The following is a 19031-nucleotide window of genomic DNA, read 5'->3' on the forward strand; positions in this document are numbered from 1 at the left end:
GTATTTATATAAAACTCCTAACATTTTTCCTTTCCTTTCATCATATATTTTTATACAATTTTTCATTATACAATCTCCTTCTATCCTGGAGGCTTTTATCTTTTCCCGGGGTTTACAAACTCCTTTCCCTTTCTCCCTCACAGCAAACACCCTGTGAGGTAGGTGGGGCTGAGAGAGCTCAGAGAGAGATGTCATGGGGCCCAAACCGCTGGGGAATGATTCATACCAAAATTGTTGATCCCTGGCCAGCTGGCCCTGGGCCACACCCACCTCATCTGGGAAGTCTTTGGGGTGCGGGGAAGTGAAGCGGATCCTCATTTCAGGGTCGACCAAGGACACCCGGTCCAAGAGGGGTCGCAGCCGCAGGCAACCACCCTGGCTTGGGTTTGCTAGGAGCTGGGTGCTGGAAGCCGCTGCTCAGGCGCGGCAAGGCATCGGCCGAGGGGAGAACTGGACTTCAGAGGTGTCTCGGTAGCTGTTGACATTCTGCCCCAAGAGGGTCACCTCCTTCACACCCTGCAACAAGAAAGAGGTCAGTCAGTTAGACAAGAGCGAGACAGTTCAAGGAAATTAAGCACTGCTGGATGGGGAAGGGACGAAAGGGAGGGGACCAGTGTTGCCAGTGAACTGGAAGCCGTTTTGGGGGGAAGAAGAAGAAGAAGAAGAAGGAGGAGGAGGAGGAGGAGGAGGAGGAGGAGGAGGAGGAGGAGGAGTTTGGATTTATATCCCCCCCTTTCTCTCTTGCAGGAGACTCAAAGGGCCTGACAATCTCCTTGCCCTTCCCCCCTCACAACAAACACCCTGTGAGGTAGGTGGGGCTGAGAGAGCTCAAAAGAGCTGTGACTAGCCCAAGGTCACCCAGCTGGCATGTGTGGGACTGCACAGGCTAATCTGAATTCCCCAGATAAGCCTCCACAGCTCAGGCGGCAGACAAAAGACAATTGCACATAGTGGGATCAGCACTTTGCTCACTAGGTTTCAGGAATCCAAGCATCTGAAAGGCATCAAAAACTCTCTGCAAAAGAAGTCAAGGAACCGGAAGGAACAGGTGGCACAAAAGAAATAAGAGCAGGCGCCACTAAAACAAACAAACGGCAAAACCTCTGAAATAATGTTCCGCTCCATCATCCTTGCTGTTTGCTGTTCATCACAGACCCAAGCATGCCACAGGACACTTCTATGTGTTCATGCTGTAGTGATGCACTGCTGACCCAGCAGCACCGTGGTAGAACGTTGGAACACCAACGGACCTACGGCCTTCTGGTCGCACCGCACCCCCACTCCTCAACCCCGTATGAGTCACGGGTCATGAACTATCTGGCTCAGTCACCGGGCGTCCCAGACAAAGGGACAATGATCTGCCCCCAGGTGAGGATTAGGCCCAGACGCTTACGCTCTTCTCCGCATGTAGCAGCCAGGTGAGATCATGCATCACATGATGATCTCCCGCCCTCCCGCTCTCCCGCTCTCCCGGACTCTCCCGTCCCGCCCCTCTACACGCCCCCATTAGAATCATTAAATAAAAGGTGCCAGGGAGACCAGCATCGCCGAGACTCCGCTTAGGAACCACGAAGCTCTGCGCTACCCCGGCTGCTGGCGCATCCCTCCACCAGATGTTATCTCCGGCGTCTCGCCTCGTTCTTACGCTGACCACGTGGGTGAGCCTACAAGCTGGTGCCGAAACCCGGGAATCCTGGGAACCTCCACCCTTGCTCACCGTCAGCTTCCTGGGGAAGGGCCGCGATACCGAAGTCCAGCTGGATCGGGCGCGATCCAGGGACCACCGTTGCATCGCTATCGTCCTACAATGGATCGGGCGCATCCAGAGACATCGCCGTCCTAGGACACTCTCTCGTCCGGACGGAACACCGGTGAGTATGGGGAGCTTGCAAAAGCAGGGCTTATGACAAGCACGTTGACGAGCTGAAAGCGTTAGCGAAATGCGCAGGGTCCCCGTAAAGAGAAGGGAGCTGCGCAAATTGGTTGAGGAGATTGAAGCTCAATGTCCATGGTACCCAGAGGGGGGACATTGAATCTTAAGGACTGGGAAAACATCGGGCGACTCTTCGCGATTGCAGAGCCTCTCGCGCCGATGTCACTGCTACTGACGTCGGAGACAATGTTATGGTCGCCATCAGCCTGCAGACCTATGGCTCCCTTGCTGTAGGTCACTTCCTCCTCCCTTCGCATCTTTCACCTTCAATTTCAACCCCCGGAATTTTCTCTATCCACTAAATTGGACGCCTGTCCTCCTTCTGCCCCCCTTGCTCCTTCTTCTGCCATTTCAAACTTCTCGCTGCTCAGCCGCTTCCTCCTCTTTGCTCCGCCTTCATTTTCTCGGCCACTGCACCTCCGGCTAGCGCCATTTAATGGCGCTGGTTTTCAAAACTCCGCAGAGCCGTATGATAGCCACTTCATCTGCAAAAGAGAAGAAACCCTGACGGAAGACGATGGGCCGAGGATTCTTGCATTGTGCCTCCGGCCCATTTCACAGATACCGAGGGGGAGGGGTGGCGCTTATTCGGCGGGTTGTCGAAAGCATCGCCTCTTTAAGCTAGTAATATCCTCACTGAGTTCGCAAAGCCGCATGCGTAGACGTAGGAATCACTAGCCCCTACGCAGAGTAGTGCATGCTGGAGGCAATCGCGAGGAATCACCTAATGGTTCCGGACGACTGGAAAACCACCTTTCGCATGCTCCTGAGCTCCTGCACAATTTGTGATCTGGGAAAGCGAAGTTCCGCCAGCAATGCATCAGCAGGGGAGCCGCCTCCGCGCTCTTCACACATTGCGCCAGCCAGCTTACGTGTTTCATAAGCTGGCCAACCCCAACGCATCAGATTGTCACACCCTGCTCTGAGGCCACCCTTACGGCTCCGCCTTCTGAGTGCGCCTACAAGGCATTTATCAAAGTCCCCAATGCCGGGCCAGCCAACCCAGAGTTTCTCCACCATCCGCAAAAACCCCAAGAGCCCTATGCCAAGTTTGTGAACAGGCTTCAGGAAGCTCTCAAAAGGCAGGTAGATAGCTTAAGAGGCTCAGAATGAGCCTCCTCATGCCAAGCTAAAGAAAAACGCCCACTGAGTGCCGTGAGAGCAATCACTACCGGCCTGGGCAAGAATCCTGAATTGGCCGACATGCTTAAAGCTTGCCAGGACATCGGATCCTCCGCTCACCAAGCTAACCTCCTCGCCGCAGCACTCTCCACCACCAGGGGACAGCCCCAGGGGGATTGCTTTAACTGCGGCAGGTCAGGACACTTCCGGAGGGAGTGCAGGCAGCCCGGCGGGGGGGCCTACAACCCCGATGGAGGAGGGTCCTCCCCCAGGAGGAGAAGGCCGCCTAAAACCACGTGGGTCGACTACACATGCTTGTACAGGTACACAAACTGTTCGAAAGATTTGCACGTGAGCACTCTGCCAGGATGGAGAGGTACAGATTCACCTGTTGCCCTGACCTCTGGCTCACTACCTGGCCATGGGGAAGTCAGCTAACCCTCGACGTCCGTCTCCTTACGAAAATAGGGGTGAAAAGCCCTGCGGGGCTGATCTGAGGTGGTGAGCTCCTTCTCTCTGGCAGTCTTCAAGCAGTGTCTGAACCAACACTTGTCTGGGATGCTCTAGGCTGACCCCAGACTAACAGCGGGGTTGGACTAGATGACCTGGATGGCCCCTTCCAACCCTATGATTCTAAATGGTCTTCTGCAAACATCCAGCCCCCCAGAGAGGCCCACCCATAGGTGGTGGGAAAAAACGAAGAAGGGTTGGGTTACCTGATCTGATAGCATCTGTACCTCCTGGAGGATAGAGGCAACGGGCCGACTCCGCTCACGTCCGCGGGTGAACGGCACAATGCAATAGCTGCACATGTTATCACAGCCACGCATGATGGACCTGCAGGAAGGATCACGGACAAGAGAGAATCAGGTGTGGGCCAGATAGGCTCAACTGAACACATGAAGTGGCCTCAGACTGAACCAGACCCTGGTTCCGTCCGTCCAGCTCAGTGTTTCCTGCTCTGACTGGCAGCTGCTTGCCACTGTTTTTCACAACACTGGCCCTCTTAACTAGATATGTTGGGGATTGAACCTCAAAAGTTCCGCATGCCAAACAGAGGCTGGACCACTGAGCCACGAACCCTTCTCCAACACAGGAATCTGCTATCTACTGAGCACCTTCCCTATGAGGAGAGGCTGCAGCGTTTGGGACTCTTTAGTTTGGAGAGGAGACGTCTGAGGGGGGGATATGATTGAAGTCTATAAAATTATGCATGAGGTAGAAAATGTTGACAGAGAGAAATTTCTCACAATACTAGAACCAGGGGGCATCCATTGAAAATGCTGGGGGGAAGAATTAGGACTAATAAAAGGAAACACTTCTTCACGCAAAATGTGATGGGTGTTTGGAATATGCTGCCACGGGAGGTGGTGATGGCCACTAACCTGCATAGCTTTAAAAGGGGCTTGGACAGATTGATGGAGGAGAAGTTGATCTATGGCTACCAATCTTGATCCTCCTTGATCTGAGATTGCAAATGCCTTAGCAGACCAGGTGCTCGGGAGCAACAGCCGCAGAAGGCCATTGCTTTCACATTCTGCACGTGAGCTCCCAAAGGCATCTGGTGGGTCACTGCGAGTAGCAGAGTGCTGGACTAGATGGACTCTGGTCTGCTGATTCAGCTGGCTAGTTCTATGTTCTTATGTGAGTCTGAAGGCACCTGGTGGGCCACTACAGTAGCAGAGAGTGCTGGACTAGGATGGACTCTGGTCTGGATTCAGCTGGCTAGTTCTTTATGTTCCCATGTGTGAGCTCTCGGACAGCGGCACTCTGGTGGGCCACTTCTCATGCAGTAGCAGCGGTGCTGGACTAGATGGACTCTGGTCTGATTCAGCTGGCTAGTTCTTATGTTCTTATGTGAGCTCCGAAAGGCACCTGGTGGGCCACTGCGAGTAGCAGAGTGCTGGACTAGATGGACTCTGGTCTGATCCAGCAGGCTAGTTCTTATGTTCTTATGAATCAGACCCTTGGTTCGTCCAGCTCAGTGTTTCCTGCTCGCCGGTGTCTCAGGCACAAGTGTTTCACAACACCCACCGCCTGGTCTTTCCAACTGGAAACACCGAGAATAGAACCTGGGGCCTCCTGCATGCAGAGCAAAGGCTCTTCCACTGAGCCACGGCCTCCTCCTAAGAATTTCATTTAATCCAGGCCGAGGCTGCCTTGCACTGAATCAGACCTCAGGTCCACCAAGGTCAGTGTTGCCTACCCAGGCCGGCAGCACCTCTGCCAAGTCTCAAGACACAGATCTCTCCTATCACTTCCTATCGGATCTTTTTAACTGGAGATTCCAGGGACTGAACTTGGGACCTTCCAAATGCAAACCAGATGGTCCACCGCGAAGCCATGGCCATTCCCCTATAGAAAATATTTGCCTATGGATACTGAATCAGACCACCAAGGTCAGTATTGGCTACTCTGACCAGCAGCATCTCTCGGCATCTCAGACAAAGGAATTTCCCCACCACCTTCCTACCACCTGCTACCTGGAGCAGCAGTGGCATAGGAGGTTAAGACCTCTGTATTCCTAAGGTCCTGGAGGTCCAACCGGTTTTGATTCCCAAAGCTCACCATCTGAGCTGTGGAGTTTATCTGGGGAATCTCAGATTTCAGCCTGGGCACCCCACACACGCCAGCTGGGTGACCTTGGGCTAGTCACAAGCCTTCTTCAGGAGTTCTCTCTCATTCTCCACCTTAACCTCACAGGGTGTTTGTTGTGAGGGGGGAAGGGCAAGGAGATTGTAAGCCCCTTTGAGTCTCCTTACAGGAGAGAAAGGGGGGATATAAATCCAAACTCTTCTTCTTCTTCTACATTACACTGCACTGGTTCTACAGGATTGGTGGCTACATGTTTTGCATGAAATAAATACACAAAAATGGAGCAACGTTAAGGTATGGAATAGTTCCACCTTCTTAGAACTTGAGAATGTTTGTATCCCTTTACTTGATTAACACCCCCCACCCAACAAAAAACAAGGCAGCCTGGATCCCACCTGGTTCTCCAGGTTAGAATTCACCTGCTCTTAACCACTACACCCATGTCTGAAAACAACTTCCTGAGTCTTCCTGAGCCTTTAGAGCGTGTTGTCTTACAGACCCCTCGCCTTCTCCAAGCAGCAACGAATTCCAGTGTGACTTACACAAATGCTGATGTGGAGTTGGTGCTGGTCTGGACCGGCAAAACATCTGCATAGGTTTCATCCAGGGACAGCAGGACATTGGCAGCTTGCTGGCCGGTTTCGGCCACTGCCAGGAGCCGGGGAAGGTCGCGGTAAGCATCCGGGCCTGCCACAACATCCACCATCTTCTCCTGGTCCAGGATCTTCTCCTTCAGCCTCTCTGCCATGCAGCCTGCAGATGATGGAGAACAGACAGTGTGGATAAGAAACCAGGCAGAAGAAAAAGGAGATGAATCTCATGAAGGTCTTGGCGTCTATGCCCTGCTGTTGGTCCTCCAAAGGACCTGGTTGGCCACAGTGGGAGAAGAGGATGCTGGACTGGGGTAGACCACTGCTCTAATCCAGCAGGACTCTTCTGATGTTCTCATGAAGGTCTTGGCCTCTGTGCCTCCTTGTTAGCCCTCCAGAGGAACCGGTTGGCCACCACGTGAGCTGAGATGCTGGATTAGGACCTCTATCTATTTCAGTGGGGTTCTTCTGATGTCCTTATGAGGGCCTCAGCCTTGTTGCCCTGTGGCTGGACCTCCAGAGGAACTGATTGGCCACTGTGTGAGATGGGATGCTGGACTAGGACCTCTATCTAATTCAGTAGGGTTCTTCTGATGTGCTTATGAGGGCCTCAGCCTTGTTGCCCTGTGGCTGGACCTCCAGAGGAACTGGTTGGCCACCGTGTGAGCTGAGATGCTGCACTAGGACCTCTATCTAATTCAGTAGGGTTCTTCTGATGTCCTTATGAGGGCCTCAGCCTTGTTGCCCTGTGGCTGGACCTCCAGAGGAACTGGTTGGCCACTGTGTGAGAAGGGATGCTGGACTAGGACCTCTATCTAATTCAGTAGGGTTCTTCTGATGTCCTTATGAAGGCCTCAGCCTTGTTGCCCTGTGGCTGGACCTCCAGAGGAACTGGTTGGCCACTGTGTGAGATGGGATTCTGGACTAGATGGACCACTGGTCTGATCCAGCAGGGCTCTTCTGAGGTTCTTATAATATTCTTGGCCTCTAAGCCCTGTTGATGGCCCTCCAGAGGAACTGGTTGGCCACTGTGTGAGCTGAGATGCTGGACTAGATGATCCAGCAAGGCTCTTCTTAGAATAGAATAGAATAGAATAGAATAGAATAGAATAGAATAGAATAGAATAGAATAGAATAGAATAGAATAGAATAGAATCTTTATTGGCCAAGTGTGATTGGACACACAAGGAATTTGTCTCCGGTGCATATGCTCTCAGTGTACATAAAAGAAAAATACATTTGTCAAGAATCATAAGGTACAGCACTTAATGATTGTCATATAGGTCTAGTAAGCAATCAGGAAACAATCAGTAGTAATGAAAACATAAAATGTAAAATCATAAAATAAAATAAAATAAAATGTCAGCACAGGCTATAGTCATACAGTCATAAGTGGCAGGAGATGGGTAATAGGAATGATGAAAAAAGTAGTGCAGTAATTATATAATAATTATATAATAAATAGTTTAACATTATCGAGGGAATTATTTGTTTAACAGAGTGATGGCATTCGGGAAAAAACTGTTCTTATGTCTAGTTGTCTTGGTGTGCAGTGCTCTGTAGCTTAATGCTTAGAGGGTAAGTATTGAAACAGTTTATGTCCAGGATGCGAGGGGTCAGTAAATATTTTCACAGCCCTTTTTTTGACCCGTGCAGGTCAATATATTCTCATATTCCCCTTGATTCCATCATCCAGGACACTAAAAAAAAACCCCTGGAATCTGCACCCCACATGAGAAAGGGTCACTACTTGGCTTGTCTATATGCCAAGACCACTACTGGAGTCTTCCTCCCCTCAAGTTTCTTTACCCAAAATCCCGATGCGGAGAGGGGCCCGTGAGGAAGGCCGCTTGGATTTCAGAGCTCTGAGCTGTCGCAGGCGGCTCCAGATGGTCCGCTCAGCCTTCTCCCTGAAAAAGAAGCAATAACAGCTCAAGAAAATCATTGAGCTCTCAGTGCCGAAAACATTCCCCATTCCTCCGGGGCCATCCCCAAATACATCGGGTGCTGCCCCGACAAAAAGGAACCTGTGGCAGTTGAACAGTTTAAAGCAGATGGGAACAGTCATAATTCTTCCCATTTATACAGCCATTTTTCTCCATTCTTCCAGCACTTCTAAGACATCACCTCGCGTCAAGCCTGTGTGGTAGGTTGGGGCTCTTATCCTCATATTTAGCATAATCATAAGCATTTTATTGTCATTGTGCACGCACAACAAAATTTACAGCAGCATTCCTCGATGCACACAATTTCAGACTCATACCCCATCCTCACTTTCCCCTTCCTCCACCCATCCCTACACAGCCCCAAACACATCACCACGAAGCCGCGGAGTTCACCGTCACCATCCTTGGCTTTACTCAATTGTGTTTAAAACACTCTTTCGTGTTCTTCTCGTCATGAGGGTGGGGGACAGCCGAGGAACTCTTCATCTAGTCTTAGGGTGCTCAGTCTCATGGCCCTCCAGAGTTGTGGGACTACAAGCCTCACTATCCCCTGCCAGCATCATGCTGGCAGGGGATGATGGGAACTGTAGTCCATAACATCTGGAGGGCCGTGAGTTTGACACCTGTGATCTAAATTGCAGTGCTGCTACGGACTGCATCTGGGACCCTCCCTGTTCAAAGCTGCTGGCTCTTCTTTCTAGTCAGCCCCAAGCCCTCTGGCAGACTCTGGCTATTTGGTCCCTCTGCATGTCTTTAATTGCTGCTTCTTTACACTTCTTGACACCACTTTGAATACCAAAGGAAAAAAAACAGATTCTGACCTGATGGAGCACGTGACCAGCAGAATCACATCCGCCTAATTAAAAAAAAACAGAAGGGGGGGGTGTGTGAAGAGTTTCCATTTTTAATTTGTACAGCTAGACCAGATTGCAGGGCAAGGAAGCCGTGTCGGAGAGGGAGCAAGCTTGTTTTCTGCTGCCTCAGAGACTAGGACACGGAGTAATGGTTTCAAGGTGAAGGATAAGAGATTCCACCTGAACATTAGGAGGAACTTTCTGACTGTCAGGGCTGTTCGACAGTGGAATACACAGCCTGCAAGAACATCTGGGCACAGATGGGCACGCACAATGGCTGATTTGGGTTGCAGGACACTGGCAGACATGGATGCAAACCTGGTAGTGCATGGCCCACTTCCTTTTGTGCAGGACCACACCGGCGTGGAGGAGACAGCCCCTGCCCACCCCCTCTTGAACACATGAAGCATCTTAGATGTGGCTGGCCTCCACTCAAGCCAGGGCCTTTACGGCTCTGGCGCCGGCCTGGTGGAACACTCTCCCTCCAGCTGTCCGGGCTCTGCGGGACCTCGGGGATTTCCGCAGGGTCTGTAAGACTGAGTTGTTCCACCAGGCCTTTGGAGAGACCGGCTGCTGAGGGTGCCCTGTCACCCTCCCTTCAATTACCCCCCATGAGCCCCAATACCATCATCAGGACCCACATTTTTTCATTAGAGGGTTTCTCAGAAGGGCTGGGCGCATGCTCTAAGATGCACTGTTATTAATTATATGTATGTTTTTAGATGATGTTTTAAGAACATAAGAACATAAGAACTTAAGAACAAGCCAGCTGGATCAGACCAAAGTCCATCTAGTCCAGCTCTCTGCTACACGCAGTGGCCCACCAGGTGCCTTTGGGAGCTCACATGTAGGATGTGAACGCAATGGCCTTCTGCGGCTGTTGCTCCCGATCACCTGGTCTGTTAAGGCATTTTATCTGTACACCGCCGTGAGTCCTTCGGAGATAGGGCGGTATACTAAAAATTTTATTATTATTATTATTATTATTATTATTATTATTATTATTATACACATAACAACACAGCACAAGTGTCTGGAATTCATCTCTGAATATCGAGTCCTTCCCAAGGACCTAGGATGATGATGATGATTATTATTATTATTATTATCATTATTATTTATTTATTTATTTATTAATTATTTGGGTTTATAAACCGCCCTCCCCCGAAGGGCTCAGGGCGGTGTACAACATGGATAGAGCACAACAACATTTTAAATACAATAAATATAGATTAAACAGCTCTAATAAGAATAAAATAAACCCTTCCCTATATTTAAAATGGCATTAATTAACTCAGGATTTATTCTCTCCTAATTCCCATAAACCCCAATTGGAAGGTGGCTTGGGATCTCCATGATGTCATGGCAACGAGGGAGAAGAGAGGAGGGGGCCCCTTATCAATGGCTGGTCTCCCCAAAGGCCCCGGTGGAACAGCTCAGTCTTACAGGCCCCATGAACTCAGCAAGATCCCAGGGGTCAGGACAGCTGATGGAAGAGCTGCTCCACCAGGCAGGGGCCAGAGCTGTAAAGGCTCTGGGTCTGGTGCAGGCCAGCCGTGACATCGAGGGGCTAGGGATCAGTTGGCCTCTGCTGAAGAGAGGCCTATTTGGGACATAAGCAAGACGGTCCCAGGGTACCGGAGGTCCCAGGCCGTAAGGCCTTAAAGGTTAACACCAACACCTTGAAAATGATTCGAATTCGATCGGTAACCAGTGCAAAGCGGGCGGAGCATTGTGGGTAATATGTTCTCCCATGGCACCCCTCTGTGAGCATACCGCTGCATTCTGACCATTTTAATCTCCGAATCAGACGCGAAGGGAAGGCCCAGAGCTGAAGCAGAGTCTAACCTGGAGGTGACCGTTGCATGGACCACAGGCCAGGTCAGCTTGGGAAAGAAGGGGACCAGCCTTCGGCCTGACGTAGATGGTAGAAGCAGCGACTCCGGGTTATATGGGCCACCTGGGTCTCCATCGAAAGAGACAAATCCAGATGGACCCCACGTAGGACAGAGGCTGAAGTGCCAATACAGCCCCCCTCCCACCACCGGGCGGCTGAAAATCCCCAACCTCCCCGTCCCAGCCAGAGGATCTCCGTCTTTGCTGGATTCAGTTTCAGCCTGCTCTGTTTCAACCAACCAGCCACCGCCCCCCAAACAATGCTGGAGAGCCGCAGGGGCGGTGACGGCTCCCCCCCTCCATCGACAGAATGGGCTGAGTGTCATCAGCAAACTGATGACATCGTCAGCCCAAAGCTCCACCAACTGAGCATAAGGGTCGAGGGCAGATGTTAAATAATGGCGGGAGCAGTAGCGCCCTGAGGCACCCCGCAATGAAGTGAGCACCTCGGGACGCTTTGATCCCCACCACACTTGTTGCGTCCGGTCCCGGAGAAACGAGGCAATCCATTCAAGGACAGTGCCTCGCACTCGAAGCGGCCAGGCGGTTGGGTCAAAAGGTCATGATCGACCACATCAAGCGCCATGTTAGATCTAACAAAACCAGCAGCTACCGACCGCCTCGGGTCTAGTTGTAAGCGAGACTGATCTAGACGCGACAAGAACAGTCTCCGCTTCCATGCCCAGCACGGAAACCGGACTGGAAGGGATCAAAAGCGATGTGTCCTCCAGGAAACCCTGCTGCTCCAACACCACTCTCTCAATTACCTTCCCAGAAGCGAAAAGATTCAAACGGGCGGTAATTGGCCAGATCACCAGGATCTAACGATGGTCTTTTTTTAAGAGTGGGCGGACCACTGCCTCCCTTCAACCCACCAGGAAAAACTCCCTTGCTCGAGGGAGCTATTGATGATATTCAACAGGTGGAGTCAGTAACTCCGCCCTACTGTACGCTTTTAACAAGCCAGGAGGGGCACGGATCCAGAGGACAGGTAGTAGGTCTAACAGCAGCCAGGAGCCCTGTCAACAGCGGCTTCCGAGCAGGGAGAACTGGGCCAAACAAAGGGCCAGAAGACGGCAAGGGAGCCTCCAGTTCATGGTATTGTCTCTAAGGTGGCAGGTAAATCTTGGCGGAGCGACATGACTTTGTCTGCAAAAGCTCATAAATGCCTCACAGCTAATAGCCAATTGACAATTTGTAGACCCCTCAGACAGTGAGGTCAAAGACCTAATAATAAACAATTGTGCCGGCGGGAGCTAGCAGGACGCTGGAGGAGGAGAAGAAAACTCTCTTAGCCTCCTTCGGCCGCCATATCTCATAGGCCTTCATAAACATCCTATAAGATGTTCGTGTCGCCTCGTCACGGACTTTCCTCCACACTCGCTCTAGTCGTCTAAGTTCCCGCTTCATATGCATGAGCTCCTCGCATACCAAGGGGCTAGTCATAAGCGGGGCGAGGACGCTGGTGTAATCTCCCTCGATGGCATCGGAGAGACGGGAATTCCAGTCTCCCACTAGCTCATCAAGGGTGCCGGTGGGTTCAGAGTCCCGCAGAGCATTCAGGAAACCAATAGGATCCATAAGTCTCCGCGGGCGGACAAAAATACGCCCGTCGCCTAGACAGGGGTGTTGCGGCACATCCATCCGAACCTTCAGTGCATATTATTATTATTATTATTATGAAGGAGGAGGAGGAGGACTCCTCAGACTTCGGTCCATCACGGGTCAGTCTTGTCTATTCAGACTGGCAGTGGCTCTCCAGGGTCTCAGGAAGAGAAAGGATCTTTAAATCATCTGCTGTTAGCTCCTTTCTAACTGGAGATGCCAGAGATTTGAACCAGGGACGGCTGCACTAGGAAGCCACTGCCGCCACATCCCCCCCCCCCCCGGTGCAGCTGCCTTACATGGAATCAAACCTCTGGTCCCTCAAGGTCAGCACTGTCTGCTCAGCTACTCTCCACAGTCTCAGGCACTCCTTGCCAGGTCCTTTTGAACTGGAGATGCCGGGGATTGAAATTGAAACCTTCCGTGTGCCACTCAGATGCCCCAACCCCTGAGTCACAGGTGGACCACTTCATCCAGGTGATGTACCTTTGGATCCCGTGCGCAGCTGCAAAGGATGCTGGGGTCTACTTGGGCCAATTGGCAGCCAAAGAAAAGGGGGAAAATCCAAACCCAACCTGAGAAGCGAGCTAGGAATTTTTCTCTCTTTCTCACAATACTAGAACCAGGTTGGGGCATCCATTGAAAATGCTGGGGGGAAGAATTAGGACTAATAAAAGGAAACACTTCTTCACGCAACGTGTGATTGGTGTTTGGAATATGCTGCCACAGGAGGTGGTGATGGCCACTCACCTGGATAGCTTTAAAAGGGGCTTGGACAGATTGATGGAGGAGAAGTCGATCTATGGCTACCAATCTTGATCCTCCTTGATCTGAGATTGCAAATGCCTTAGCAGACCAGGTGCTCAGGAGCAGCAGCAGCAGAAGGCCATTGCTTTCACATCCTGCAGGTGAGCTCCCAAAGGCACCTGGTGGGCCACTGCGAGTAGCAGAGAGCTGGACTACATGGACTCTGGTCTGATCCAGCAGGCTAGTTCTTATGTTCTTAGGAAGCAAAGAGGTTCAGAAGTCTAATATATATTACATATATTAAATTTTATTGCATTGTGCTTCACTCATAACAGTAAAACGGCATACAGAAAAATATAAATAGAACATATACGTCCGTATCCAAAAACACCTAAAATATCACAAAACATATCACAAATAGCTACCAAGCCTCAAATGTTGGGATCATATATAAAATATCCCAGAATGTAGCAGAAAAAAGACCCGATGCATTTCAATCCTATTGGATCTTCTTCAGAGGTCAATAAGGGGTCAATAAATATCAGATCAAATTTTAATCCATACAATCTAATTTACAGTCCTTTCTGCTTTACATAGGTCAAAAAATGAATGGTGTTTCCATATGTATCTGAGGTTTACATTTATGAATCTTACAAAGTTCCGATTTACTAGGTAACTTTTCCAAAGAAACCCACTTGGCAGACCTGCCCTGAACCACAATGGAATCAACTACGTTTGGTCAAACATATATCATAGAGGCAATCAAGACCTCTGAAGATGATCCAGTGTTATCATTAAGAGCAAAGCATAGTACAATAAAATGTAGACTTAACATATTTTAATATATTTCTACTGGACTTCGCCACCTCTTTGGTTCCCAGCTCGCTTGTGACAAGCTCAGCCTCATCTGTGAGGTAATGAGAGTCTCTCCCCGCCTCCCCCGCCCCACCTGTGAAGGGTTACCACGAAAGACCTAGCAATAGGGGATATGACTGAATAGGGGATATGATTGAAGTCTATAAAATTATGCATGGGGTAGAAAATGTTGACAGAGAGAAATTTTTCTCTCTTTCTCACAATACTAGAACCAGGGAGCATCCATTGAAAATGCTGGGGACGGGGGGAAGAATTAGGACTAATAAAAGGAAACACGTCTTCACGCAACGTGTGATTGGTGTTTGGAATATGCTGCCACAGGAGGGGGTGATGGCCACTAACCTGGATAGCTTTAAAAGGGGCTTGGACAGATTTATGGAGGAGAAGTCGATCTCTGGCTACCAATCTTGATCCTCCTTGATCTGAGATTGCAAATGCCTTTAGCAGACCAGGTGCCTCGAGCAGCAGCAGCCGCAGAAGGCCATTGCTTTCACATCCTGCCTGTGAGCTCCCAAAGGCACCTGGTGGGCCACTGCGAGTAGCAGAGAGCTGGACTAGATGGACTCTGGTCTGATCCAGCTGGCTTGTTCTTATGTTCTTAATAATAACTCTCTCCCAAAGCCACCGGGATCCATCTTACCTCCTCCAGTCTGCTGGTCCTGAGATAGCCACTCTTCTGAAGGATAGACCAGGCGATCTCCGTATCGTTGACGTTCATCTGACAGCCATAAGTCTCCAGGTACACTGAAACAGGGAAGAGGATACAAGAAAATGCTTGGTTCTGTGTGTGGAGGGAGGGATTTGGGGGGGGGGGGGGGAGTTCAGCTGCCAAGGTTCCATTCCAGGACTCTCTCTCACCTGAGAATGGCAGGCAAGACCCCAAACCAAAGACGGTCTCGAAAGCTTCCTTTTAGCTCCAAGCCAAGAGACACCACAACCTTCTTCATTCTGTCACTGAATTTTTCTAAAAGCAGAGATGTTTTCCCAAGTTGTCAATTGCAGTTAACGCTGACCTGGATGGCCCTGGCTAGCCCAATTGTGGAAGCTAAGCAGGAACATTTTTGGTAAGCAGCAGTGGCGTAGTGGCTAAGAGCAGGTGCACTCTAATCTGGAGGAACCGGGTTTGATTCCCAGCTCTGCCGCTTGAGTTGTGGAGGCTTATCTGGGGAATTCAGATTAGCCTGTGCACTCCCACACACGCCAGCTGGGTGACCTTGGGCTAGTCACAGCTTCTCAGAGCTCTCTCAGCCCCACCCACCTCACAGGGTGTTTGTTGGGAGGGGGGAAGGACAAGGAGATTGTCATCCCCTTTGAGTCTCCTATAGGAGAGAAAGGGGGGATACAAATCCAAACTCTTCTCAGTAGATGTGTGTGTGTGGGGTGGTGGTGATTTTCCACCCCCATATAGAATAGAATAGAATAGAATAGAATCTTTATTGGCCAAGTGTGATTGGACACACAAGGAATTTGTCTCCGGTGCATATACTCTCAGTGTACATAAAAGAAAATACATTTGTCAAGAATCATAAGGTACAGCACTTAATGATTGTCATATAGGTCTAGTAAGCAATCAGGAAACAATCAATAGTAATAAAAACATAAAATGTAAAATCATAAAATAAAATGAAATGTCAGCACAGGCTATAGTCATACAGTCATAATTGGGAGGAGATGGGTAATAGGAATGATGAAAAAAGTAGTGCAGTAATTATATAATAATTATATAATAAATAGTTTGACATTATCGCAAGGGAATTATTTGTTTAACAGAGTGATGGCATTCGGGAAAAAACTGTTCTTATGTTCAGTTGTCTTGGTGTTCAGTGCTGTGTAGCGGGGTTTAGAGGGTAAGAGTTGGAAACAGTTTATGTCCAGGATGCGAGGGTCAGTAAATACTTTTCACAGCCCTTTTGACCGTGCAGTATACAGGTCCTCAATGGAAGGCAGGTTAGCAGCAATTGTTTTTTCTGCAGTTCTGATTATTCTCTGAAGTCTGTGTCGATCTTGTTGGGTTGCAGAACCAAAACCACACAGTTATAGAGGTGCAGATGACAGACTCAATGATTCCTCTGTAGAGACTGTATCAGCAGCTCCTTGGGCAGTTTGAGCTTCCTGAGTTGGCATAGAAAGAAAATTCTTTGTTGAGCTTTTTTAATGGCAGTTTTTGATACTAGGTGTCCATTTCAGGTCATGAGATATGATGGAGCCTAGAAATTTAAAGGTCTCTACTGTTGATACTGTGTTGTCTAGTATTGTGAGAGGAGGTAGGATGGGAGGGTTTCTCCTGAAATCTACCACCATTTCTACGGTTTTTAAGTGTGTTCAGTTCTAGATTGTTCCAGTGGCACCACGAGGCTAGTTGTTCAACCTCCCGTCTGTATGCGGTTTCATCGTTGTCTCGAATGAGACCAATCACTGTTGTATCATCTGCAAATTTCAGTATTTTAACAGATGGATCATTTGAGATGCAGTCATTGGTATACAGAGAGAAGAGAAGTGGTGAAAGTACACAGCCTTGGGGGGCCCCTGTGCTCATTTTACAGGTGTCTGATGTAATTTTTCCTAGCTTCACCTGCTGTTTCCTATCTGTTAGGAAGCTTGTGATCCACTTACAAATATGCTCAGGTACTGCTAGCTGATTTAGTTTGGTTAGAAGAATGTCCGGTCTGATAGTATTGAATGCTGAACTAAAGTCAACAAAGAGGACCCTTGCATAGGTCTTTGGCGATTCAAGATGCTGTAGGATATAGTGCAAAGCCATATTAACAGCATCATCTGTCGATCTATTTGCTCGGTATGCAAATTGCAAGGGGTCCAACAGTGGATCCGTGATGGTTTTCAAATGGTACATCACTAGCCTTTCAAAAGTTTTCATAACTACAGATGTTAGAGCAACTGGTCTGTAGTCGTTCAGTTCCTTGATGGAAGGCATATGATGAACTCTGTGTGCAAGTGCCCACAGAGAGGGCTTCAAGTGCCACCTCTGGCACCCGTGCCATAGGTTCGCCATCACTGGACTAGCCCAAGGTCACCCAGGAGGAATGTAGGAGTGCGGAGACACATCTGGTTCACCAGATAAGCCTCTGCCACTCAGGCAGAGGAGTGAGGAATCAAACCCAGTTCTCCAGATTAGAATCCACCTGCTCTTAACCACTACACCATGCTGGTTTGCTACCTGTGCAAACGGCAAAATATAGAATGTGCATTTTATCCTCCCAGGACTAAAAGAAGCCTCAGCTCAGGAAAGAGAAGGCTGTGATGGTCAAGACGAGGCAACACGGCCAACACAAACCTTTCCTCGGCTCCTCAGCCAGGGCACTGGAGCCCAGGTAGTGATCCAAGCCCTCCTCTGCATCATCCGGCAAATGGCGACTTCCCTGTGCAGGGACAGCACCTTGTAGGAAATGCTGCACTGTCGGTCCAGTTGCTAACTTGGCACGAAAAGCTTCTAAGCCTCCTCCTGTGTCCTTCGCTTCCCTTGGGTGTGTCCCAGAATCCAGACTGCAAGCAGAACCCCAAGCTCGGAGTGCCGATCGCAAAGTCCAGCACGCAGGCCTCCGGCGCAGCAACTTGGCACTTCCCAGAATGCACTGCAAGGGCTGCATCTTCTTGATAGGTGGTTCTCAGCTCCTGGAACGGCACACAAATCAGTCTCATTATCTTCGAGACGGCATCACCCCATACGTCCCAGCACGGCCTCTCCGTTCAGTGGAGGCCAATTTATTGGTGGTCCCTGGCCCCTTGATGATACAGCTGGCCTCCACGCGGGCCAGGGCCTTTACGGCTCTGGCCCCGGCCTGGTGGAACGCTCTTCCACCTGCTGTCCGGGCCCTGCGGGATCTTACCGAATTCCGCAGGGCCTGTAAGACGGAGTTGTTTCGCCGGGCCTTTGGAGGATCCAGCCGTTGATGGTGCCCCCCCTCTCCCTGGTTCGTTACATTCGGGCCTCCTGCCATCTTGGGATCTGCCACTTTTTCCTCCCGAGAGAGGATTCTAGAGATGGGGTAGCTGGATGCCACTTTTAGTCATTCTAGTTATTATAGTGCTCATTTTATCGCTGCTTTTAAAGGTTTTAGTTGTTTTATTTTATATGTGATTATTTGTTGTACACTGCCCAGAGCCCTTTGGGGATGGGGCGGTATAGAAGTTTAAAGAATAAATAAAAATAAATAAAATTAGCAGCCTTTGCAAAGGAGGCTTCAGACGTGACACATTTTGTTCATGGAACACATGAGCGCAAGAAAGCACATGCTACCAACTTTATTTGTTTTACTTTATTGGATTTGTTACTCTGCCCTTTCCCAGCCACAGCCAGGCTTACACGTATAATTTAAAATATGTCGATTCATCATAAAACCAGTTCACAATAGCACTATTACTTGATTCATTAAAACACAAATATAAGTCATCCAAATGGTGACTAATTAGATGTCCACAGGGGACCCCAACACAGGCTAAAAATGATCTAACTCTGTCCCATCAGAAATCAATTCACTGTTCAGTTAGAAGGGGGAGAAGGGAATAAAGTCGCAGGAAGGTAGATCAGACTCATGGTTGCTTCAACCAAAGATTCACAAACCCACGTGGCACATAGGCGCTGGCTTAAGCAATTTATATTACCTGTTAGTTACTTGTAAAGTATGCCAAATTGTTGGCTATTAGACTTATCAAACTATTATATCTCCATAACCCATATATCTCCACTTCAAATCCAATTCATGCAACAATTTATTACAAGACAACCTTCTCTCAAGTCCATAATCATGTATTTGTTAAACCAACAATGTCCATCATTGACGCAACAAGATTATGGACATTGTTGATTTAACAAATACATGATTATGGACTTGAGAGAAGGTTGTCTTGT

At 49.3% G+C, this 19031-nt stretch overlaps 1 protein-coding gene across 1 annotated transcript in view; it reads right to left on the reverse strand.

The window, feature by feature from the left end:
• Positions 1-19031, reverse strand: part of CDK5RAP1 (CDK5 regulatory subunit associated protein 1) — a 31898-nt gene that overhangs the window by 10895 nt on the left and 1972 nt on the right. Inside the window, 7 exon segments of the mRNA XM_048496407.1 lie at positions 271-516; positions 3772-3892; positions 6193-6403; positions 8050-8150; positions 9008-9042; positions 14805-14908; positions 17457-17794. Of these exon segments, the coding sequence (XP_048352364.1) occupies positions 271-516; positions 3772-3892; positions 6193-6403; positions 8050-8150; positions 9008-9042; positions 14805-14908; positions 17457-17769 (1131 nt within the window). The 5' untranslated portion in view covers positions 17770-17794.

This window comes from Sphaerodactylus townsendi, linkage group LG05 (assembly GCF_021028975.2).
Source record: "Sphaerodactylus townsendi isolate TG3544 linkage group LG05, MPM_Stown_v2.3, whole genome shotgun sequence".
In the NCBI taxonomy this organism is placed as follows: Eukaryota; Metazoa; Chordata; class Lepidosauria; order Squamata; family Sphaerodactylidae; genus Sphaerodactylus; species Sphaerodactylus townsendi.